Source organism: Aptenodytes patagonicus, chromosome 3 (assembly GCF_965638725.1).
Source record: "Aptenodytes patagonicus chromosome 3, bAptPat1.pri.cur, whole genome shotgun sequence".
In the NCBI taxonomy this organism is placed as follows: Eukaryota; Metazoa; Chordata; class Aves; order Sphenisciformes; family Spheniscidae; genus Aptenodytes; species Aptenodytes patagonicus.
Genome location: NC_134951.1, coordinates 121,088,799 through 121,115,440, shown reverse-complemented (window position 1 = coordinate 121,115,440; position 26,642 = coordinate 121,088,799). Strand labels below are relative to the sequence as shown.

At 39.7% G+C, this 26,642-nt stretch overlaps 1 protein-coding gene across 3 annotated transcripts; it reads right to left on the bottom strand.

Annotated features, from left to right (window-relative positions):
- Positions 1-361: 361 nt before the first annotated feature.
- On the bottom strand, positions 362-24,607 carry ACTR2 (actin related protein 2). 3 transcript variants are annotated; one of them, XM_076335018.1, is made up of 10 exons: positions 24,500-24,607; positions 18,086-18,196; positions 14,490-14,504; positions 12,256-12,471; positions 8,028-8,100; positions 5,481-5,617; positions 4,516-4,665; positions 3,654-3,799; positions 3,116-3,248; positions 362-1,884 (listed from the first exon to the last, which is right to left on the bottom strand). In XM_076335018.1, exons 1-10 carry the CDS (start codon positions 24,545-24,547, stop codon positions 1,714-1,716), a joined length of 1,200 nt encoding a protein of 399 aa, XP_076191133.1. In that variant the 5' UTR covers positions 24,548-24,607; the 3' UTR covers positions 362-1,713. The 3 variants fall into 3 exon arrangements, with proteins under 3 accessions (XP_076191133.1, XP_076191134.1, XP_076191135.1); XM_076335019.1 differs by lacking the exon at positions 14,490-14,504; XM_076335020.1 differs by lacking the exon at positions 24,500-24,607 and having other exon boundaries at positions 14,490-14,507; positions 18,086-18,146.
- Positions 24,608-26,642: the final 2,035 nt, after the last annotated feature.

Here is a 26,642-nt window from a genome sequence, read left to right as displayed (position 1 = left end):
AGAGTCCAAGGGAGTTTAATATTTCCATGTTCCTGGGGTCAATTATTAATGTAAAGATGTAGACAAATGGCAAGTACATGAAAGCATATCTCATACATTCCAAGGTCTGGGAGTCAGAAGCAGATCTTAACTTCCTTTTGCTTAAGTGTTATGGTAGGCTTGGAAAACCAGTAAGCAGCAATATAGTATTTCCACGAAAAGCAAAGTAGAACTAAATCTAACTGGCATTCGTATGCAAGCAGTTTTTGCTATGCTTTATGTAAGGCAGATTTTATTGCAAAGATAGTTACCGGTCTGCTAGTAGGAAGAAAATACAGGCAACTATACTCAGAGAAGATGACTGATAATTACTAGTGACAACTTCTATTTTTCAGAACAACTCAGCTTTAATGTACTTTCTGGAAACAGCATTTTCATCACTGGTTTTCACTTCCTTCCCCATCCCACGTTAAGTATCAAAAACTCAAGACTGGACAAAATGAATTGTGGATATTTACCAACCAACATCATCTCATATTCCAATGTTATTTTTAACTGGAACAAATATAGGTCATTCTTTATAACCTACTGCCAGTGGTTGTTTATAAATATCTACTTGCTGCAATAAACATTGGTCATTGAAATATTCATTTGCAGTAACTACTTGGCACTAGGTTAATATACTTGTAAAGTTTAATGGAAGTGCTTCTGATGTACATACAAGCACTTAAAACACCAGACTTTTAAAACTTAGTTTTGGGGGTTTTAATATCTATAGTTACAGTTTTCACAAGCGTTTCTGAAAGTATTAAATCTCTTCGGAAGTTTAGAGGCTCCTGTCTGGGCATATCTAAGTTTCTCAACAATTACAGAATAGCTAATTTAACATTCTTGCTCCCTATGCTGAGACAACACGGTACCAAAATTTAGCTATAAAAAGAGGCATTTTTGGTCAGACTGACCCCCAACTGTCCCTTAACAGAAAAGCAATACAGCTCAAACCTGTCTCCTCCCTCCAGAAAGAGATACCTAAGGCCACAAATTTACATTTGCCAGAATATCAGGTGTTTCTCCGTTTGTGGCAACTGTGTACATGCCCACTTAGAGAAATACAGTATGAAAGACCCACTGCCACCTTTAAGGACAAACCACCTCAGAAGCCAGTTTAGGCAGCAGTGCGTATGGAACCACATTACATCGAAACAGTGTGTTAAAGCCATTCCAGCTAGTTAAACTAGTTTCTAACAATGTTTAATCAAAATTCCTAATTGCAGGAAAGAAAAAAAATAATCTTAATGTAGAGAGAAGCAAAAAGATGCAAAGATAACCACCACAATGATCCAACAGCAAAAACTCCTGTTTAAAGGTTTTCTTATGCTAAAAAAGGCACAAACCCCTTGTGAACTAGAGACAAAAGCTAGCAGTACTACAGCAATAAACCCAGAAGAAAAAGCCTACCAGAATTACCCAATTGCCTACTGGGAAGGAACAATGAAGTAGACAGGCTGCTCTTGCTCTGTTTTGTTTGCAGGGAAGTGGTCAAAATTTAATAGTCAAATTTAGCCACATTAAGAAACATTTAACAAAAGCTACCCCAAGAAACCAGAACAAAACCTGACCTTTGGGTCAAAAGGCCACAGACAGGCCTTTCCATAGCATGTAGCTGAGAGTGTTCAGAGATTGGCAATGAAAGAAGAAAAGCTTTAGACATGTGATGGGAACAAGCTTTGGGATTTATCGAACAGTCACACCAAGCTTCTCCAGCACACGCACTCCCTTTTCTTGGTATTCTTGTCGGGTCATCCAGAAGTTGTCTTTGTCTTTCATGATGTCTGCTAGAACCGCACCACCCAAAAACACCATGTGCTTTCGACGAGGTGGATCTTCAATTCGGATCTTAAATTTCTAAGAAAAAGAAAAGAAACTGTTACTAGGATTCTTGAAACAAAGCCTTTCAAAATAAAATTGTGCTTTCCACCAGAACAATGAAACGGACACTGTTTAGTGAGAAAAATGCAACCAAAAAACTGAAATGCTAGCATAGGGCACTCCGTGTGAGCTTCCCGCTTGCACAACCAAAGTAAAATAACTACTTTGTACTGGAAATTAGAGACAGCTATCGATACTTTCCCCAAAATTATACTTTCAGTGTATCCACAAAAAGCACAGGACTCAGAACACAAAATTAAAGACTGTATTTCTGCATTTCATGAACATGGTAAAGAGTGAAATACTTCCTAAGCTTCGATGGCTAAATGATCAGAAGTTACCAGATCATCAAATCACAAAATATTTTAGAACTATACCAAGTTTTAGAAAGGCAGATGGAACAGATTTTAAATTTACACAATCTAGACCAGCGTAACGAATTAATATTCCCTTAAATTCTTCGATGCTAAAGCTCTAACTTCAAGAGCTAAAATGAGTACAGTCAAAACTATGTGTGAAATATTGTCTTAGACTTAAAACATCCTGTAGAATTGAGTCATTCCATATAGCTGCAAAAGATCTTTAGAGAACACTGTATTACAGAAGCAGGGAAGTTCAATTCAGTTCAACATTAGAAACTCCACTCAAAGGAATTTTCTCTGTAAATATCTCCTCCTTAAAAAGCAGATAGCATTACAATGCAGCGTTACCTCTGTAACGTGTGTGGTTGTTGTCTGCTTATCACAGTAACCAATGAACAAGGGAAATTTATTCCATTTGAAGGTGTGTGAGAACTCTAGCCTCTTACTTTTGAGTATTTCATTTACAGCATGTACCAAAACTTTCACAGATCAAAAAAAAAAAATCATTTTTGCTCAATGATTACTTTAAGACACAAAAACTCATTAGCTTCGTTTAACCTGCATTACAAGTTGTGTCCTAGCATTTATCAGCCCGTTTTACATTCAAACTAACCCAAGACTTCAGGAATTACTTGCTATTAGCACCGACTAGAAGGTGGCTTTATTGCAAGTATATACACACAAGCCACCTATACGAAACGCAGGGGTGTGAAGAACCGAGAGGCAGCAATTTTGCAAGTTACATGGAGGGCAGCTTCTGTCATTTCTGACTACTTGGTTCCCTCTAGTGGGGATTCAGGATAAACCTCGGGCCCACATAAATAAAGCAGCGACTCGGTACCTACCGAGAGTTTTTCCACATCTCCTTTCAGAACTCGTTCCAGGTAGAGCTGTTTCAGTTCCCTCTCCAGTCGCGAAGGCAGCCCGGGGTACATGGTAGACCCTCCAGACAGCACAATGTGCTTGTAGAATTCAGACCTGACCAAGAAAATAGTCTTTCTAGTGTTGTATAGTATACTCTGTAGTACAAGTAGGTACCTGTACGTACAGGGGAGTAAATACAAATCTAAAAAACTGTCACTACACAAAGACAGACTGCACGAGTTTGGCAGACTTGCTCATGCTTTTCCAGGCATCCCAGAAAGCAGCAGTAAAAAAATATTCTGCTTTCGAGATTTTATCCTTGCTCATTCATACCAAAATAGTCAAGTCTCCAGACAACCCGTTAAGCTCCAAGATCTCAGACTGAGCCCCACGCCCAGTATACACCCTCCCCAGCAGTGCACATATTAGTGTCTAAAGCAAAAGATGTTATTTTGTTTGAATGCAGTTCTCACATCACCCCTGCACCCTGACAGAGGATTTTAAGTGTTCTGCTCTTACCTGGTATCAATGTCAGCAGCCTGGATGGTGTTAAACAGCAGTTCAGCCACACCAACTCCCTCTACATTGATTAAATGAGGCTGGAAGAGAGCTTCTGGTGCCTCAAACCGTTCTCCACCGACTTTGATAATCCTGCCATCTGGGAGCTAGTGAATCAAAAACACCATTTAGAAGACTACTTTTAGCCACTCGGACACTAAACAAACCAAGAGGAAATGACCTACGTTGTTCCCTAATGTTTTAAAACAGGAAATTGTTGATAATTGTCACCACTGCAAGTCATTCAGTACTACTGAAAGAAGATACAAATTCTTCAACCATTATGCAATTTACTTGGAGACATCAGGGACCAGATACATCGATACTGACGTACCAAACATTTCCTTGCAACACAGCTCCTACTATTGATTTAAAAGATGATCTTACAGCAAGAGTAATGCTTTCCTGCAAGTTCTTTCCTTCTGTGTGTGATCACAGGAAGTTTCCACTAAGAGCAAGTTTACCATTCTTGGTGACAAGAATGGTAATCAGTCATCAGTCTCATACATGTACTGCTAGATGGATGAAGCTGAAAATCTGATGTGCTAGAGTAAGTCCACTTTCTCTACAAGTTCCTGTACTATAATACTCAAATTTCAAGGATCTACAATGAAAAAAATGAGTACAGAGTCTTATGGAAAACCTGAAAAGAAAAAAAAAGCTTTCAAAAGTTTTCCCAGAACCAAGTAATTCGATTCTACAGACTCCTATGTCTGGGAAGTGAGCTACTCCCAAGAAAAATTTAGAAGGAATCAAAGCTAAATGCTACCTGAATTTAAGCCTATGAAGTTTAGGACAAGAAAAGCTGTCTCAAAACACTCACCGTGTAGGATTCAACTAGTACTGTGGTCTCTAATGCCAGTTTCTGCTCCTGTTCAATGTTGTATCCCACATAACATAGCTTTTCCTTGATCATGCGAACAGTCTCAAAATCAGCAGAATGGTTGAAAGCATACCCTCGCAGTAAGAGGAGCTAGAGGGAACATACTAGGTTAGCAGTAAACGAGAGGAACAGTCCAGATCTCTTTATCAGTAGATGGGTACATTCAAACACGTATCTTTAAAAGTTCATCTCTCTCTAACTGCAAATTTAGTATTAAGTCAAATCTGTCACAGTGTATCCATTATTACCAGAAAAGTAGAATAGCAGCAGCATTACTCCAAGTGGGAAATTCTCTTTGTCATTACAACTTTCAGTGTAACCATTACAACGACAAGCGAAAGATAACCAAAATAATTCTTATATTTAGGACTTCACTTCAGAACACTCCAGTATTTCAGTTTAAACCGTAAACGTCTTGACCATAAGATTTGTCAATCCACAATGTTGCTTATATTTAATTAAAAAAACAACCAACAGTCTATAAAACATACTGTCTTATTTAATGATCGGGGAAGAATCACTACACTATTTTCCACACTGTAAGAAAAAGTCTTTCTGAAAACAGATGAGTAGAACTGATAGAATACAATTTTGTTTTCATTTTATGTATCAAGAAAGCCAACTTTTGAGTTTTTCCCTCCCAAATATGGAATAAAAGCCCTTCCTACGAGACTGCCACTAAGAAAATGTGAAGTCTCTGAATAATAAAATCACATGTGATTTAGATGAGGAAACATAATAAGGATAGACTGAAGCAATACAGAGAATATAGGAGTTCTTTATGTAATTAACATATGAATAATAAAGGGAAAAACGTATAGTGGTTTCTTGCTATCAAGGGATTTTAACTTGAACCAATGTACCACAGATACCAGCTTCAACCTTACCAATTCTTTCCACCTTACCTTAATGAGGTACCTAGTGATATCCCTCCCAGCGATATCTAACCGTCTGGTGAGATGAGGGAGAGAGAAACCTTCATAAACTGGGCAAATATGAGTTACACCATCTCCAGAGTCCACAACAACACCAGTCAACAAACCTAAAAGAATGGGGGGGGGGGGGGGGGGGTGTGTACAACTTTTATTAGCACCTTCATAAATAGAGCAGAATAGTAGTGAGTTTAAGATAGGATTTTTCATTGTAATCTTAACACAACCTCTGTTTCCCCAGTATACAACCCCTATTCCCCCAGTCATTGTTTTGGGAAAAGTAGTCACAATTTAAAATTCAGTTATGTCCATTCAGCTGGATTTTAAACTTAAGGTTTTCATAGTAACAAATGCTTTGATATACATTTTTTAAAAGTATTACCTCTGCTTTTCTCTAGATGCTTATAACTCTACTGTTCACAATTTTATCTGGTGTTTTGACATCTTAAATTGCACTTTAATTAAAGAGAATGTCTAAGGTCATTAAATGCTTGTTGGGGCACAAATTCCTCCTCAGATTCAGCTGTATATGTGCAACCTTATATTAATTTCTCAAATATGAAAAAACCTAGAGGTATTCAGGCCACAAGGTAAACTTGTTACAATGATTAGGACTTGTTGATTTTGACTGGTATTCAAAAAAACCAAAACAACGCTTTCATAAGGTAGAAAGTATTTGGACTATACAGCGCACCTCATTTTTTTCCCCCACAGAAATAGCGTTAGGCTGAATCAGATCCACTTTCATAGACTAAAGAAATTAACGCCGGTGAAAAAAGTTTACCATAAACCCGTTAAATTCTAAGGTGCAGACAACTGAGATATCATAAGCATGTAGAAACAGAAGTTTCTATACTTCACTAACAAAATAAACAAGAAGCAGAATTAATGGTGAAAGTTGATTAGAAAACAGTTTTATAGTTTCTCACAAGCTACCTAAAGCAAGAAAGTGTATTTTAAGGGGAGACGTTAAAATAATGAAGGAATATTTAATATGTAATGGCAAGGTGCATTGGTTTGGCTAGTGTAATTTGCTCAAGCTTTGTAAACAGAAGGCAAACAAATTGGTTATTTGCCTCGAATGAACCAAAGAACACACCTTGGTTCAGTTGTGCGATCAGATCTTCAGATTTACTAGTGAACTGGAATAACCGCTATGCAAACACAACAAGTCTTGAGATCGGACACACGCAGTAAGAAAGGAAATAGTCAGTCACAAGGGACTACACCTAACTCCAGAAGACTATTGTGAGGAATTGCTAAACAATTTCCTAATTAGAACTAGGTTTTGATATATAAACCCCTTTGCCTTTAAAAGGCACACGAGCACACAGAATTCCAGGTAAAAGCAACAATTGGTCTTAAAAGAGTTTTAACAGCAGCAACAAACTGTGGTGCACTGAAACGAGGCACGTCTCTGTATGTAATTTTAGCCACTACTTTAATCTTTAATGTAATATAAATAAGTAGGATGTTTTAAAGGGCTTTTTTTTTTTTACTTTCAAAAGCAAATGTTCTATTTATGTGCCACTTGGTTTTTATATCTTAGGTGGTCTTCAACTTTGTTTTAGATGATAGTATGTAGAAACACTGTGGACTGCTCTAAGTTGTTTCACATTTTGTTATTCACAAAGTAATTGAGCACTATACAGTAAAATACGTGTACAATTACAGCAGAATTTAATACTATGTATGTTAGTCAATTAAATACTTATAAGGAATTAAACCAAAGAAAAAACAAGGGGGAAGGGAAGTAATAGCACAGATTGCAGCAAATAAAATTAATATCCAGGTCTGTAAAAGTGGTTTTGGTTCAACTAGTTTTGATGAGTTGCATAACAGAACCACCCTTCCAGTACCCCATCACTTTTGCTCTTAGACATAGAAACTATGGTGACGTGTTAATGGACAAGGATATTTATGTCCTGCTATGTGACAGCTAAATACACCAAGCCACTAGTAAGCAGATATAAGGAGTCATGTTATTAGAACTGATGTGCTTGAGTAGCTTCTTAAAATCCTAGATGAATTGCAGCCAATGGTAGAATTTCTATTGAGTTCAGTGAATCCATTATTTTCTCCTCAGGCTGAGCATCATTTATTCTAGTTTATCTACAGCAAAAGAATCAACTTTTTTTTTTTAACTGAAAATAGTGCAAAAGTCACCTAGTCATCTTCTTGAAATTCACTTATGGTAATAAATTTTTCCGTTATCAGAAAATCAAAAGCATGTCATTAAGACTTGATGCCAAAGGCTAAATGTCTACACCCTGAAACAATGACAGTTTTGATAAACCAGGTTTTTGCATTTACAAGCATGTCTCCACAGTTGGTTCATGAAAATAACACCGGCAGCGGTACCTATCAATAGTTCCTCAAAACAAAAGCAAGCCTGTAAGTCAGAGCTGAGCTTACTTACAACAGCGTTGAATTAAGCCCAAGACCCATTAATACCGTATTAGTACTTTGGCTCAGCAACACATTTATAAACTAAACAGATTTTAAGTGATCTTTGCCTACCTTGAGCATACAAAGTAAGAACAGCCTGAATGGCTACATACACGCCAGAAAACTGGTATGTCTCAAACATAACCTGTAAGACGAAAGCAAAAATTAACGTCCAAAACAGGCCAAATACTTAAAAGAAATTTAATAGATGTCCTGAAAACTGTATTTCTAGAATTCTGTATTTTTGCTAATCAAAAACACTTTCCAAGAAGTTTCATCACACAGATTCTACACAAACATGAGAAACCTACTTGCTTTATGGCAGTAAGTAGTACATTCAGTTCTATACCTTACCTGTTCACACAAGACAAGCCATATGAAATATTCCACATCCCTTTAGCAATGAAAGTGAATACTTACAAGAAACCCGCACACCAATTTCTGCAGCTTTACTAAGCCATTTTCCAAAGTGCTTAATGAGTGGGAGGCAGTACTTGTAGACCAGCCAGGTACTTCATTACTGAAGTGTGACTTGGGAATGAAATGTTTGTCAAAGGTGTATGCTCTAAATCTAATGAGGTTCAGAGGGTTTTTTTATTCTTCATATCAAGCCCTACAGACTTTGTACAACTGCAGACTATGTCAAGTAAAGACCAAACAAACAGACTCCTATGCATATGGGTCTAGAATAAGTGCAGTGTCACAGGTTGTTCTCTGCATCTGGGCCGCCTTCTATCCTTCTTTAAAGCACAACTGATGACAAACTTCTAGAATTAGTGCAAAATCCACTACAATTGAAATAGTACGGGTAGGGCTAACTCTGTTACTACATACAGAAAACCACAGGATTGCAGAACTCTTATTGAAACATGAAAAGTGACTGCCTGTCTTGTAGACTAGGTTCCCCTAACCACTAAACTAGTTTCAGTGAAGAAAGAGTCTAAGATTAAAGGATGTAGAGTTTATAGGATCTTGTCTTCTCTATAAACACAGAAAAGGCCAAGTAAACAAATCATACTGTACAGCAGTTTTCCCCTCAAAATGCTTTACCAGGAAAAACGGATGAACTCTGATTATTCCACAGCAGATACAGAAGTTTTGCTTTTGCTATTCTGCTGCCTCCTGAGCACTTCTGCGACTTCTAGGATTAGAAACTGATTAAGTCCTAGGTACTCCCACAGCTCAAGTAAAAGATATCTAAATATTTTTAAGGAAAAAAAGCTGATGCCTGACAATTTTAGAATTCCGAACTATTTAAAGAACCTCCTCTGTTAGAACAGCGTGATTTTAAAAGGCTGGCCCATATCAAAAACCCGATCCTTGCGAAGTCAAGTTAATTACTTCATAGCTGTACTGAACACACCGCAAAACCCCTGGGAAGACTGATGCCACCTTTCTTGGGATACTTGCTGTGAGCACACAGTATAGCAGAAGTCAAGCAGAAAGGAACACAAGAGGGGGTGAGCTGCAGAGCACCCTGCCATGAGAACATCGCGCTCTGGGTTTTTATAAACCCCCAATGTGAACTGGGTAATATAAAAGGAAATTCAATACAGTAGTCAGGTGCATGGGCTAAGAATGAGCAAGACATTACAGGGTTGGCTAGTAACTTCCGTAACGGCCACAATTTAGCACATTCACAATACCTTCAGAAACAAGAAGCAGAAGTGACTGCCAGAAAAGGAACAGTTGAAAGGGCAGCAACTCAAAAAGAGATTCCATTTGAATAGTCATTGTCTAAAACCAGCACTATTCCAATGGACGAGTCTTTCAAACAACCCAAGTGCTTACAAAATGAAAAACTGATTTAAGAAAAATCTAAATTATCATCTTCATACAACAAAATGAATATTCCAATGGCATTAGTTACCACCTTCACATGTTGTACTAAATCCTAGAAGCCACTGCAAAACCCTTTTATAACCTACGTGCAGGCCTTTGGGGGGGTTGTTGTTCTTTCTTTCAAGACATCTAGGTCTGTTCTATTTGACATGAAAAATGCCTTGACATGGGACGTATATGTTAACGAATCTTAAGATGTAAACACTGAGCAGAATGTTCTGAAAACATACTTCTCATGACAGCAGCTTTTGGATTACCTACAAAGTGATGTTCTAATTGGGCATAGGAAAAAAAAGAACTAAAAATTGGGAAAAAAGATAAAGAATACTAGTTTGGGATGAGGAGAAGTGACTGTGCTAGAGTATCTCTACAGCTACAGGATGCCATTACAGTCTGGCTGCTCCTGAGAGTATTACAGAATGAGAATGCAGCAGATAACTAGAGACAAACAAACAGCAAACACTCAGTTAAGCTGAGGAGCAACCAGTGTCTTGTACATGCTATGAAACAAGCAGCACTTTTTAAATACATATTTTACAATATAGCTGTCGTGAACACTTGCTGCTGTTACTATGTCGCTGAGTTTGATGGAGTGATGGGGTGAGGAAAGAGAATTACTGGAAGTAGAATGAAGTACAGCATATATAATTATCTATCATCTCGATATGGTCCAGATGACTAAGCTTTTCTTTTAAAATGCCACTGCACTGTATCAGAAAATGCAGAGACATTATTATGTTTACTGCAGGCTTTAGGAAAAATCTTAATTCGGTCCTCTGCTTCATACTGGGCTAGCCTCCCTGAAAAGGAGGAGTCCATGTCAAAAATGGAAGAAAAAGGAGTATAAATACGTTGCAGTTAAAAATTAAATATTGCTAGTCCTCCTAACACTGTGATCCATTAAAAATATTAATAGAAACAATGAACTCCTGTTTAACTCAAATCTAAATTTACAAAAATGAGTTCTAGTTCTCCCTAATCCTCTGGATCATGATTAAGTATCTACAATTTCTACAGTGGTTTAAAAAAGCAAATGGGGCAATAAAAATATTTTATCAGACTTCAGAAGCCATACAAGGCTTTTCAGTTTATGGTATAAAATTACTCAATCCCAGAATAACTAAAACCCAGCCTTTTGTGTTTAGCCGGAAAACAGAAACAAGAACACTATTGTAGACAGCTGAAAAGCAAAGAAGCCTGAACAGGAAATTCAACCAGTCCTGCTACATGGAGGCCACCCAGAATAATCTGCTATGTCTATCACACCACAGCTGACTGATATACAATAGACGGTATTACTAATGTTGCGTTACATAACACTCGGGTAATAGGTCCCTAATGTCCACAATTGCTAAGAAATGCTGAATTTAGATTGTGCAGTTTGATTTTTTTCACTGAAGTTTTTCCGACTTTGCTATACTTCACCTGCTCCCAAGTCATTGAAAAAGATTAGTGCAAATATATTCACTGCCACGTTGCAGAAAGCACTGTTGTAGCTGGGACAACAAAAGGATTTTAAAGGAAAGGTCAGCAGGTAATGATAAAGGTAAATTCTTATTAGACTAAGCAACAGATTTGGGGGAAGAAAAAAAAAATATATATACACACACACAAAAGCTTTCATATTCAAAGTTCTGATAAACGGATAAGGTTTCAGACTTCGAATCCATTTTTCCTGCCCTATCAGCTACTCTAACAACACATTTTAACTACATTTTTGTTACACTGAATACTTACATTAATTGAAAATACCTGTGATGCTTGAGAAAAAAAAAAAACAAAACGGGAAACTGAACTTTTTGTTCTCATCAACCACTACTGCTCTTCAAAAACGAGTCTTTTGTCACATGGTACTTTAGCTCTAAGCTAAACAATATACATCTGACAACCTACGTTAACACAAGGTTCAGACGGAGCGTGGGTCACCCAGGGCAGCACTCTGAGATCGAGGATCCAAGAACCAGACTTTCCTTCTTAGAAGGCTTTCATTGATAATCCCTAGCATTAAGCAAAGATTAGTGAATTGGTTGTCATCACACCTTTGTCTCAACTACCTCCAACAACACTGCTCCATCTGGTAAGCATCATCTTGCTCAAGCCTCAATCTCCTCTGAAGCATTACTGGCTTACAGAAGTCCAAGTCATTTAAAGCAGTTAACATTCGTCCAATAGCTAGTAATCAATATATCTTGGATACATGAAGATAAACATATATTTCCAACTCTGTGTTTTAATGGTGATATGGCTTGAGACAAGAAGTCTGCTTTTAGCTTTTGAATGAGATCAGCTTGTTTGAATTTAACCACAGTAGCCTTCATGACTATGGCTGAGGATGAGTTTTGCTTAGAAAACAGGAGAACTGCTTTGCCTCAGACAGTTACCAGGTGTTCCAAGAAGTTAAAATCTCTTAGTGATGCTTCAATGACAGTATATATCAGTTTCTACTAGACAGACATACCTCCACGATCTTCTCCCTGTTTTTAGTTGGGTTCATGGGAGGTTCTGTGAGTAGTATTTTACAATTTTTTGTGTCAATATTAAGTTTTTCTGGTCCAAATGTGTAATCCCAGAGGTGCTTCATATCATCCCAGTTCCGAACTATGCCATTCTCCATTGGATAATTCACTTCCAGCATTGAGCGTAATTCACTTGCTTCATCACCAACCATGAGATCCTGTAAAATTTTAATATAGAAACATATCAGTGCTTGCAAAGTTTTCTAAACACCAAAATCCTCAAGAATGACAGTGAACTGCTCCAGCCTGTGTCCAACTGTGTTCTTAAACAATGCCCACATTTTAGAATCATTTTCAGGTACAGAGGAGAGAAGTAGAATATATTTCACGTAGTATTTAAATTTGGCTGTTGCCCATCCCAAACCTTTTCCAAAATAAACTTTATTAATTCAGTTTTCCAATTAACCTTAAATATCCAATAAACCCTGTTACAGCTAGATACTGCAAAGACCTTTATAAGTACAGATGTTTCTCCACTGACACCTCCAAAATTCTTTTATCAAATACTAATTTCTAAGGGCTGAGATGCAAAATAGCACATAAGGGTAGTAGGTGGGATTGGCAGAATATTTTTCCATGCATGTTGCAAATTTCTGTGCACAATACCAAAAAAGGAATAATGAGTGGTGAATAAGCATACCGAACAGTAGCAAAAGCAAATAAGAGATTAGGAGTTCCACGCTAGACATTAAAAGAAACAATGGTTTACATATTGCCTATGTCAGTAGGGTGTGAAGAGACACATCTAAATATAAAATATACCCTTGTCTGTTCCATGCCAAAAGTCCCAAGCCAAAAACCCCAGTAATGCATTCTTACACAAATACAACCAACTAATGGATAATTTGTATAGTCATTTCACACTGATGAAGCAATCTGTTTATTAAAGTTAGTTATGCAAACATTGCACATTCAAATTAGTAGCATCATATCTTCTCCTTTCCCACGTATTTCCCAGAGGAAGTATGCACAGTAACGTCTTATCTTTGCTCCCTATTATATCCCATACTTTTCTAAAGAAGCCTTAACTGACTTGCTTGTATTTAGCTTATAAGACATATTTCTAGGTACCAATAGCACTGTTTCCATACTAATATTATTTTAATTGCAAAAAACCCAGCTGCTTCATACAAAAATATGCCACTGCAGTTTGTAGTTGCTGTGGCACAGAAAACTTTGAAGTGAGGGTTACTCAACCTACTATTCAATGCTAGGGAAAAAAGATGCACAAGGAAAAATCCGGCATCCAGTTTATAATGCCTTTTTTAGAAGTAACCTAAACAGTTACTCTTGACTATATAAAAAGGAAGTTAATTAAAAATAGTTTATATCAAACCATTCCTCTTCCACCCCCTCTCACTGACAAAGTGTTTTATTTGTTTTCCCTTGCACAGTAGATCACACTTCAGTCATATCGACTGTACAGAAGACAAAAGTCAAGACTCTAACATTTTAAATCAAATATACTCTAGTGAAACCGTACTATGAAAACTCCACCACACAGCCACATTACTCCTGAGAATTTAAGACAACAGAAACTCCACCAGTTAGAAGAATTGGAAGCCTTTTTTGTGCGTTGTTTTTTGAGGCTCTATGCTACCGAACAGGACAGCCCAGGAAAAGCCACTATTCAAATGTGCAATGAAAGTTGCACAAAACTTTCACGTTCTTTTAAAACAAAGTTAAAGGGCAGAACAATTGTTCTCAAGAGCACACTAACAAACACGCACACTTGGTAAGTGAAGAGGAGGAAGGACAGCACAACTGAATTTGCAGAGAGGAACCAGTATCATGACATCCAATGTTTCCACCACTTTGGTACTCAGTAATATTTGTCTAACTGAAATCTGAAAGTTTTTTCAAGCTCTTGGTTTGTAATGTTAAATATAGCAATTTCTACTGTTAAAGATGCTGAGCTCATGTTGATCTTTAAGAGTTATTCTTACATCTTGCAAAACTACAGGTTATGTAGCATTTAGAAGCAATACATAAAACAGTCTCATGAATTAGTTGCTAGTAAACCAAAGCAATGAACAACGTCCAAAATAAGTATGTATTCAAATGTAAAAGGTAGGACAAGACAAAACAATGAATAGCATCAAAAAAATAACATAACAGCTACTAGGTCCCATCAAGCAAAAATGGTAAACAAGCAGCACAGGGGCACCTCACTTACCATCTTTTTGTTATTCTACTTCAACAGGTCAAGAAAGGTGAAGAAAGAAGGTAGAAGCAAGAAAGTCAGAAAAGGCCTAAATGAAATTCTCAAATTATTTTAAGTACACAGTAGAAATAGGCTAAAAGAGATGCATGTACAGCGGGAAATGATCTGAGTTAGTTTAGTTAGGGACAAGCTAACATTCTCAGGATCTCACATTAAAATGTCTCTTTAAAGGAAGCTATTGCTACATGTCACTGGCATGTCATGTTTATGCATCTTACGCTGCAAACAAGATCAGTATATCTGCCTCTTCCTCATAAATAGGGTTCTGTGCATAAATATTCTGTAACACTGCAGTTTTACCCTGGGCAAGGCGTTTATATGAACTAGACAAGACTCTGCACAAGGCATTTGACCATAACTAGCTCTGACAAATGCTAAATTTAAATTTTGTTTTAAATATTCCGCTTAAAATACCCAAGGACTGAAAACTATAACATAAAAACATTCACCTATAAGCAGGCTAATCTGTTCGTATCTCGTGGAACAAATACCCAAAAAGAATCAAGTAAGAGATATTTACTTAAATTATGGCATCTACTCTCAGAACGGAAATAGGCAATCATGAAGTGCAGTAGTAAGAGCAGCGTCTCAAAGCTCTTTCCCTATAGCAAGCTATGGAGATAGGAAGGTAAGATAATTAAAGCAGCTGGGAAGCACTATGAGAAATTTGAAGTGTACGTGTACAAACATTGCCCAAAATTATACTAAAGCCATTTTCACAATTATTGAGATTTTTTCCTCCTTCGATTAAATTTACCTTGAGCGACCTAAACTGTCAAAAGCCATAGGATAACTATCAGCGCCATTAAGGCAAATCTACTTATTCTGCAAAGTGTGCCAGAGGAAAAGTGCATAGAGTTTCTGGCAGCTGCCTTTGGACAGGCAGTACCAAGGAGGCTGGTCAGAGCGTGGCTCTTCTTCCTCACTTCAAATCCAGACAATGACCTTCTCCAGGCTCTTTCTTTGGCAGAAACTGAGCAGAACTATAGGACATGGACTATGGCTCAGCAGGTCACTGGGTCTGATCTACCCTAAAATCCTAATTGTTTTAACTAGTCAAAGCTACTCATCAGTCCTGCCTTCCTAAGAAGGTTATTAACCCCCAAACTTGCTTCAAAAATTAGTAAGTCAGTAGAAACTAAGAGCAGCATCTATGCTTCTGGTTTTAGAGTTTTAAGGTTGCAATTTTAAGCAAAATAATCCCAGTAATAACTGAATTTTTGTGTTTATGTCCTAAACTGGGGACTCCGAGTAGGAGAAAAAGCTATATCCCTGCTGCTGGCTGAAATGAGAATCCAGAAAGAAAACATGGACAAAGCAACTCGAAATCTGTAACTCAACAGATGGATGATAACCACTGTTTTCATCAGCTTCCAAACTCTTTTCAAAGAGTTTCTGAATTTCACAGGAATGACAGCTTTTCTGAATAGTTTTGAAAAGTTAAACTGATAATCTTCATGTCAGCTTCTTTTACTCAGTTTTAAACTTATCCCGTAAGAACCTGCAGTGAACGGCTAGAATTAAATTTTGGCATAAAACTCATCTGCTAAAATACTTTTTTTTTAGGAAATCTGCAAGAATCTCACAAAGAAAAACAGCACTCACACTTAACAAGTCTTCCTACTGTATTATACCCAAAGTATCTGTAGCAGGGATTTCTTCTCTTGATACACTGTTTCCTTAAGAAAGTGACAAGCTATTACAGGCAGATGCTATAAAACTTCTAGGAAGAATCCAGACAGTTTATACTCTAAAATACACCCATGTGGTCCACGCTCAAGCAGAAGACAGGCAATGCACGCGAAATCATAGTTTACGGGTTCTTTCGCACTCATCTCATAGCAATTACCCACTTCCACCTCCTGTCTTTCCAATTCAACACTGTCATCTGTAATGATATTAAACTAAGTTATCAGATAATCAGAGGATATGAAAACTGGCAGGACAGGCTGTATCAGATCAGCTGGAAAGAAAACATGACTTCAACAATGAGATTTCATGCAAGAGAATTTTTCTTGGACTTGAGACTTGTAAATCACTGCATAACTTTCATAAAACTTTACCAGGACCTCCTTGAAGAAACTGTCACATTAAGTTCAAGGAGATATCAGAAGAAACACCTCTCCAAGTCTTGCAAGAGAAGGGAAGATGCTTTCCCTCTTCTCTCCCTCTCCTATCTACTGTGAAAGGGAAAGATCTCCGCCCTTCCAACCAAACTGTCCTAGGTGATACAATGTAAGCGGTATTGCAATATTAAAAAAAAAAGGCACATTTTGGAAAGGTCTAATGTCTTTCACCCTCTTGACTTCCTAGTATGGCCTTCTGCTGATACTACTAACTTTTTACAGGCAGCAGCAGAAATCAGATAACTGAAGTTCTCCTTGTTGTCCATAGCGTTCTGAAAATAAGGAACTAAACTGGGCAGATTTTTTTTTTTTTCCTTTTACTAAGCTGCTGCTCAGAAGCAACAAGGAAAGCAGAATTGAAAGCCTGCACATGTGTGGTTCTACTTGACCTTCACTGGCCTAAGTAAGGGCTTCTACAGTTCTGCGTCACCTCTCACTTCTCCCTCAAGTTCCTGCTTCTGCCTTGCTCTCAAACTGGAGCTTGCACAATTGTCTAGTAAGGCAGTCAAAACTCTACCTGACAAAGAAATCACTCTTTTTCAGCTCACTAAAGTGGCTCACCACATGACTGCACAAGCAGTACGACCAGCACAAGGTGAGAATGTGTGGCTAGAAGCAAGAAGGGAGGATGTGACCACAGCAGGGCCAAGACATTTACTGAAGCCTGTATTGCAGAAGCAACTACTAACATTTGAAGCTCTGTAATTACAAAATAAAGTGAGAAATGATAGCTCCCCAGACGTCAGAAAAAGATTCTCAAACAGTGGTGTCCATCCTCCCCCATTCCAAGCTTGGAATAACCTCCCAAGACGAAGTAGCCTGAACGCAGCCTCTCCATCTCTAGCTGGGGTAGACTACCTACGTCTATCAACAGCAAAAAGAAAAGAAAACAAAAACAATAGAAACAATGAAATGCAAACACAACCAAGGTTAAACATCTCATACAAGATCACAGATGATCAGCTGTGAGTAGAAAGCAAACAGTATAAAAAGAACTGGAAGCTCCAGCAGTTCTTCAGCACTGTCTCAGAATCCCACAGTACAGCTCGGTGACAGACATCAACCCCTTGTCTGATTTCTGCCTTCTAATCTTGACATCACTTACGTATTAGCATTTGAAGGCCCTTTTTGCCCAGAACTGCTTGAGCCCTACCTGCTGCCTCCTCAGTTGTACTACCTGAAGGCCTCCAGTGCTTTAGATTACCCTCTTAATAACTTCATCATTTGTGACAGGCTAAAATGTCACAAATACACCAATAATAATTGGTGACTAAAATGTCACCAATACAGAAATGAATCAAGAGATACTGAAACGGCATAAAGGGGGATTAAGGAAAAAGCATTCCCAAACATTACGTAAGTCAAAAGCTGCCCTAAATATTTTTATCTGTCAGAAAGGAATAATAATGAAAAAAAATTTACCTTGATTTCAATGTTTCCCACTTTAGCAGTTGATCTTATAATGGGTCTTCCAACCAAAGCTGGAAAAATGTGCTCTGGAAAATTTGAGCCTGCATAGCCACATTTCACAAACTGAAAAGGAATAAATAATTTTATTAGAATACACATTATTTTTGTTTACCAATAGAAACCTGGTTTGGGGTAAAAAAAAAATAAAAGCCCAAATTTAAGAGCATGTGTCCCACTGGAAACCAATTGGATTTATACTGTCAAATCAATTTTACACATTTCGGATGATGCATAGATCTGTAAAACTGAATTAAAGTATTTTCCAGAATGTTTTCTGAATCAGACTGTCAGATTTTTGAGAAACAGTATTAAAACAACTAAGTATGTTGAGAGGTGTAAAAGAGTCCAGCATTTGAATCTGGACTTCCTGCCACTCTATAAAAGTTCTCTAGCAACCTGAAGCCCATCACTTTGTAATGGATCACCTTATAATGAGTAACCAATGAGACCAAATTAAATTGCCTCTCCAATTAGAGCACACACAGTAGCATAATCAATTACACATCAGAAAAAAACAAAGCCTTGTGAATTCAGGTGTTACGCTGTTATAAAAAGTGTTTAACAGTGAACTAGCAGATTGTGCAATTCTGATGGATTTCTGAGTTTCATAATTTTCAGGGTTTCTTTTAAGGATAGAAATACGAGTTTGCAATAAGCACTTCTAAAACAAACAGCACAACCAAAACCTCAGCTGATGGTAGTTCACATCAAACAGGATACTCTGAAAGAATGGTTGTTACCCAAATATGTATGAAAGGAAGCTTTATGTCACTGGGTCCCAAGATAGTATATACACTAAGAAAACAGTGAGGATTACTGAGCATTAAAAAAAAAAAAAAAACAGTCACTAGAGGAAGTTTAGTTGTAAAACAAGAACTTTAAATGTGCCAGCAAGAAGTTACAATTTTAGCTCATGGGGATCAGCAAATTATGCTCGTCAGCTATCCTACTCTTATGTTCATATACCATACTCTGATGATCTGCCTGCAGTTCATATAGAGCAGGCTTCTCTTTTTTTGATGCATACTTAGCATACTGCGCTACATCAGCATGCCAGAACATCCTCCTGCAGTCCCAAACTAAACATTACGCATTTTCATCTGCAAAATTACCCAACCATCTAGGTGTAACAGCAGCAACACAGCATCACAGGACCATTCAGGTTGGAGGGAACCTCAGGAGCTCTCTCATCCAACGTTGAGCTCAAAGCAGTCAACACTGAATTCAGACCACATTGCTTAGAGCTTTGACCAGTTGGGTGTTGGAAGCCTCTGAGGACAGACAATTCACAGCCTTCTTGGGACCCTGTCCCAGAGCTTAATTATCCATTTCAGGTTGTATTAAAGCCATCTGCTAGAATTTCCAAAACATTCACCGAGTTTTCTGAAGTGAGGTCTGAAAACTGCCACTGAAAGAGTTATCACAGCAAAGAGTACAGCTAATTGCAGCTGAGGGGAATTCTGCCATTACACTAACAGTAACATGACAAGTCACCTTCCGTTGCTCTAAATTATTTGCCTTACTGCAGTAAAATGGTACTGTTTTGGAAAGAAATTTATAAAGCCAGTTACAGAAAGAGCCAAGAGGTATTTTAATTAAAGTTGGGCTAATACAGGGGGTAAGGGAATTTTTTTTGCTTTTTGTGACCCTAATTTCTTTTGCTTGCTGTCTCCAAAGGCAGAGCTGTTTGGAATACCTGAGGAATGACACTGTGTATACAAATCATTTTGCTCATTCTACTTCAATCCACGTTCTCTGAAAAGGCAAGTACTTATCAACTCTTTTGCTTATATTAAGCCAGAAGTACCTAGGAGTTACATAGATCTTATCTGTGTATTCAAGAATGCAGTGCTGCTATGAGAAAGCAAAGAGTAGCCACAAGCATTTTTGGATCACACTACCTGAATACACCAGAAGTCTTTACCAGAAGTTTTATACCAGAGGAAACATGAGACATTTTGAAGGACTGAGCTGAGTCCAAATACTGGTGTCCAAATTTTTTAAAAAAATAAGCTCCCTTTCAGACTTAGCAAATTACTGCATTCAGGGCAATCACACAATTTCTGTTGCGACTACAATATTTAGGTATGCTTGTTATAAATTTCATTGTGCAGGACCTGGTCAAGCTAGAAGGAAGTTCTATAAAACAGCCCATACAATCCCATCCTCCAGCTTAGGGTTTCATAAATTCTTCCAAGTACAACCATAAGCACCTCCAGGTAGCTCATGCACCTTTACACCCATATATGTGCTTACAGCTTTTCCTCCTTTTCTTTCCCCCAGCATGAAGCAGCTTTCCTACCAGCCATCACCAGCCGTGTCGGTCAACAGAAGTAACAGGACCGGTAACATCTAAATGAATCTTTACAACTCAAGCTACTGGAGCACCCCTCAAGAAGCTCCGCTACCCACACTTTTAAATCCTACCTACTGAGCAAATAAACCCCAAGATTTATATAGCAACCGCTGAGACACACGACCAAAACCACTACTGCAGAAAATCAGTAAGTGCCTCTTGGCCAACCTTAAAAATGCCTCTCGAAATCACATACAACTATGCTGACCTAGAAAATGCCAACCTACAAAAATACTATTCTAAGTTCTTACTATTTGAACCGTAATAGTAACTTCCACCCCCTTTCCACGTTAAAGCCTTGACATACCTTCCCGGGTAGTTAACAGTGTTGGCAATTAATAAAACCTAGGTTTTAAAAGCAGACTGTCATTTCTCCAACCAGCCTAAAACACAACCAAAACCAGATTTAATCCATGTGAACTACAATGGACATTCAATTGGACATTCACGGTCTGTTCCCCACCTCTTTCAGACCGGAACAGAGCACCTTAAAAATACCAAACTTTGTGAAAATGTCGAACTCGACAGTAGCTAGATGGGGCAAAATTTTAACTCCTGTCTCTTCCCCTTCAAATTTGAAATTTACCCCCCCAGGCTACATGAAAATTTGGTGAAGATGAGAACAAGTCAGCCTTGTACATCAGCTTCCCCACCAATGAGAACATCCCCACTGTAGTATTCTCCCTGACATGATATTGAATATTCAGCTGGTTCGGTAGCTTCGTGATGACGTAACATTGGAAATTATGGCTGAAGAACCAGATGCAGTAAAACTACCAACAGGTAAATGCACCTAAGAAACACAAACGTATCCATATAATAGATCTTGAACAGTTTTAGATTTTTGAAGGGGTACAAGGAACATAAGATACGTCTCCCTTCCTCACAGAAGATCCTTCAAAATCTTCAATTAAATGTTATGAACTGCAGTAGTTTGGATTATAATCAGCTTCTCTTTCCCAGTGCCAGAATTCCATTAAATACGCGCTGTTCTTTCCACTCTCAATTTGAAACCTTCTAATAAAATCTAAGTATAGTGCACTTGTTTCTCTTCCGTCCCTTATTGTGCACACCCCTTGGAACAATTATCAAATAATTTCAGTACAATGCTTAGTATACACCACATCTTGAACACCACCACCAACACTCAATGAACTTACACATCTTTGTAAGGAAGCTAAGAGTTCATCATCATTCATTTTTGCAAGCATTTGATATACATTCAGAATGTTTTAAGAATAGCTACTTAGCTTGCCTGCGTGCAGAGACCACGTATGTAAGAAGTTTTACCATATATAGTTTCTTCTCCATTTCACTGTGGTTTACACCGACTCTTTCACTTCCTACTGAGTCATCAAACAGTAAGAACTTGTATGTATAAGTATTCTTTCAAACGAAAAGAATGAGGAAGCTCACAAACAGGTCACGTGACAAGTTTTAAAATGAATACTAATATTCTTTCAGGTCTCTGTGCTTGATTCTTTCCATTGATGCGACTCTCAAACAAAAACACTAACCACAATTAGAGCAATTTTACAGGCGCTAAGTAACTTACTATTAGTCCTATACCAATAAGAACATCCATCTCTAATGCTTTAGACCTTTGAGATGCCATTGCCTGCCTCTCTGCTACAGCACATGTTGCAAGAACTTCCTTCCAGTCACCTCTTCCTCAAAGGTTGGTTGCAGCCCGATACATTAGAAGTTCTATTGCAGCACAACAAGAACAGTAAATTTCAAAGACAAATCTAACGTTAAAATCACAACTGATTTTTCTAAAGATATTCTCCATTTTTATGTAATATTTCTGGCACCTGGCAAGAGATCTAATTTCAGTCATGGTTTTAAGTATGACATATCACAGTGTGTCAGAATGATTTCTGACACAAAGCAGCTCTTCTTTGTCATACAGAAAAAATATTATTATAAAAATAGTGGTCTGACAATAGAGGACTACTTGATAATCTCAATACGCAGTTGGGGCTCGAAGGATTTACTGAATGGAATTTTCTTCAAGTTTCATCATCCCAATTCTAGTTCAATTATCCCAATTCAATCTAAATATTTTGAGTTTACCCATTTAACAATTATTTCTTGATACTTTGCTCTCCTAGACAATGAACTCTGTGGCCAGGGTACTTCCATACGCATGTTGTTCTGCTTAGAGGCCAAACACAACCCAAAGCAACACGAGCTGAAGCGACACAGGCCCCTCCTCTCGGCACCGCCACGGCACTATGAAGGCACCTTCCACTGTTACAGTTATTTATATCCTGCTGGTACAACTCACAGAGGAAAAAAATGTATCATTCCAAGATGTCTCTTGATTTAAAAGCACACACAGACACGTTACACTGTACAAAATCTGGGTTGCAAACCCAGCTTGGGAAATTAGGTAAAAAATAATGGCTTCTGCCCCATGCCTCACACCTTACTGAGACCGGCCAAAGTACAACGCTGCTGTCGCTGCTGTCACAACCGACACACTGAACATTTTACAACTCAATGATTTATTGCTATGTAAAGGACCAGTCTAAAGGATGAAGCTCTAAATATTTTTTGGACATGGGCCCAACAATAAGAGTATTAAACAATGAAAAAAAAAAAAAAAAAACCACAACAAAAAAGCTTCCGCGTCCCTTTGTAAGAAGAAAATGGTAAATGCCTTCTTTTTTTCTTTCCTTTTTCTAAACGACAGTGTAACAAGTGCCCAAAGGCTCCAGACCCCAGCCCTATTAAAGATAACTTTTGCTACAGGAGGAAAAATGAGAAGACATCAGAACTGTCAACCCCAGAACTGTCAAATATGACGTTCTTCTTCCTGAACCATTCTAATCATTTCAGATGCTAACTGGAAAACCCTCTAATTCAGGATGCTGAATCTAACAACAACATCCTTTGTCTCAACTATCCCCTCTTGGGCTTAAAAAAAAAGTGTTTATATAAAAAAAATCACGTCTTTTTTTTTGCCATTCAAGAGATCTTTACATGCCGTCAGCTGTGTTAACTCTCCACATAATATTTCTTTACTGGGGCAAACCCTAGATTTCTAAACAAAATCACCAAGGGGAAATATCCACCTACAGCATCTCATCTGTTTGCTTTAAAATGGTATCTTTTTCACTTCCTGTGGAGGCGCCTCACAGCCTGCGTACCGCTGACAAAAGGATGAATTTCTAGTGGGTGCCTGCACGCTCACGGCGGGCAGAAAAGGTGAAAGGATGGGGAGAAAACCTTTGGGGCTCTCTTGATTGAAAAATGACAGTTTTGAGTATCTTGCAGATGAGGAAGGTATTAACAAAAGGATGACGCTCCATTTCGACCAGTAGCTGCAAAAAAAAACCCCCAAAAAACCCAAACCAAAAAACACTTCCCTAAAACTAATAATCCTGCATGCAGAGGACACATCCCTGGTTGCTCAATGCATAACGCGCTCATTCAGAATTTTTTTAAAAATGGTATTTTTGCTTAAGTGCTCGTTGCTACAGAGAGACTTTCTCAGGTCGTGTAGAGAAATAAGATATTCACGGCAAAACAGCAAAATGCCGGGGGGGGGGGGGGGGGGGGGGGCGGGGGGCACAGCACAATACCCGCCCACCAGACACGGCACCGAAGACCCCCGACGGTAGATTTTCTAAGCAGCCGGTTTAGAAATAAGCGAACAGCCGGCGCACCGCCGGGATTGGCGCTTCTCCGCGCCGAGCTCCCCCCGCCCATTCATTCCGCAGGCCCGCACCGACCTCCCGTGCTGCGGCGGCTGCCCGCGGGCCGGGGCTGGCGGAGTGGCGGCGCGGCCCTCGCCGGCCCCGGGCAGCGCCTTGGCGCGGGGAGGGGAAGGCGGCCGGGCCCGGTAGCGGCGGCGGCGGCAGGCCGGGCGCGGCCCGCGGGCGTGCCGGCAGGAAGCCGGGCCGGGCCGGGCCGGGCCGAGGGGGGGAGTCGCCCTGCTTCCCCTTCCCCCCCACCCCCCCCGCCCCGGCGGCAGGGCGGGTCCCGGGGCCGGAGCGACTCACCCCGGTGCCGTTGTCGCACACCACAACCTTCCTGCCCAGCGTGTCCATCCCTGCGCGCCGCCGCCCCGCACCGACACAGACCCGGCCGCCGCTGCCGCCGCCGCCCCAACCTCCGCCGCCGCCGGGCCCCCCCCGCCCGCGCGCCCGCCCGCCCTGCCGCCCGCCGCGCGCGCACGCCGGAAGCCGTCAGCGCCCGCCACCGCCCAATCAGCGCGGCGACGACCCCTCCTCTGCCGCCCGCCCCTTCCCGCCCCGCCCGCCCCCGTTGCCATGGCGGCGGCGGCGGCCCCGCTCCCCGCGGCCTTCCCCGTCCCCGCAGGCCGCCCCGCCCTCCGGGCCCGCCGCCGGGGCGCTCCCTGACAGGAAAGCGGCCCGAAAAGCGAGCCAAACAGCCGGATTTATTTTTATTTTCGCGTTTCAGCGATGCTGAGTCGGGTACGGTGCCTCGTGCTGTCGTGACAGACAGACTCCTCCTCGGCATGAGGTGCCCGGGGCAGCTGTGGCAGGGAGCCGGGCGGGAGCAGCGTCCCCCGCCTCCTGAGGAGAGCAGGCCGCAGGCCCGGGGGCTGCCTGCCTGCCTGCCCGCCTGCCTCCGGGGTGAGGGGCTGCCTGCCCGGTCTTCTCACACCTTCCCTTCCCCGGCTGCCTGCGCCGCGAGGGGCTTATCCACCAGCTCTCCTTGTACAGAGCGAAATTAGGCAGTTATTAAAGAACTATTTATCGTTAATACTGTGCTATTTCATAGCTTGCCGCCCCAGAAGAGCTTTTATTCTCCCGTCTTTGCAGTAGCTCTTGGGAGTCCAGAAACTGAGTGCCCTCACCAAGAGGTTTTGCCCAGTTTGCGTTCATCCAGTGGCCTCAAAATAAAAGAATAAGTATGATCTCCTGGTTTGCCTCTGATGGCCCAGTATTTTTTTTCTTACGTTGCCCAAAATTCCACTGACTTCCATGAGACTCGAGAAGTTGGGAACAAACCCACACTTTCTACTTCTGTGCCACGAGCTACATCAATCTGCTATGAACAACGGCTTGTTACAATTAGGCGTAGCAGAAACAATATAAGTACAAGGTTTTTTGCATAGTTATATTTATGCCAGTTGCATATCAAGAATGGTGGTTGTGATGGTTTTTTCTGCCTTGAATTTTACAGACTAGTGGGAACAATCAGAAATTTTAAAAATACCAGAATATAGGCCATAATATTTGACTTTTTTTTTTTACTTTAATCACATCCAGATATTGAGAATGAGGAGAAGACAGGGCATTATTATGATTACCTAGTAGGATGAAAAGGCTATGCAAACAAACATGGACTAATCCAGTGCCATGCAGCTATAACGGAAGGACATCCCGGTCACTCTGGAGCACTAGCAGCTTTACCTGGGTATGAATTGCTTTCTAATATAGATATGTTTAACATTCATATTTTAATCTATTTTTCAGGGCATGACATTTTGATATTTAGACAAGTAAAGGGTTTACATTGCTGGTTGAAGCCAGATGCATAAAGCAATTGCCTTAAAAGCCTGCCCTTTGTCCAGAAAAAAATAGTTAATCTGTATATCTGAAATCACTCGGCTGCTTGTAACCAGCACAGGGGGCTCCTGACAGGGGAACTACACCCTGCTTACTGCTCTGCTGTTAGACTCGCTGGGTAATTCTGGACACGTCATTTAACCTGCCTATGTCTTAGTTTCCATAAGCTGGATATGATACCATGCCATATCATACTAATGCTCGTGAATAAAGCATCTGCAGTCTGCGAATGAGAAATGTTTCATTTTGGGTTCAAACCATCTGTTGATTTGTCAGACAGAATGCTTCAGCTATGCCTCCTCATGTAGGGCGATGGCAAAATGTACTCTGCTGTGGGGTAAACTATGTTTTAATTTGGCAGACCTGAAGAAAAAGAGAGCAAACAATGCCTTTGCTAACTTTTCTGAGATTAGATATTCACTAGATCCCTATATATGTTTAAGGTTTTAATTTTATTACATTAATATACATCCCCTGTAACTTTTATCACACGAGCCTTTTCCTACCAGGGATTTAGACTATTAGTTAAAGAAAACGCTGTATGACAAAGGGTTAGTTTGAGAACTGCAGTCAGAAATTACAGCGTAGTTAAAGTCACTCAAGAAAT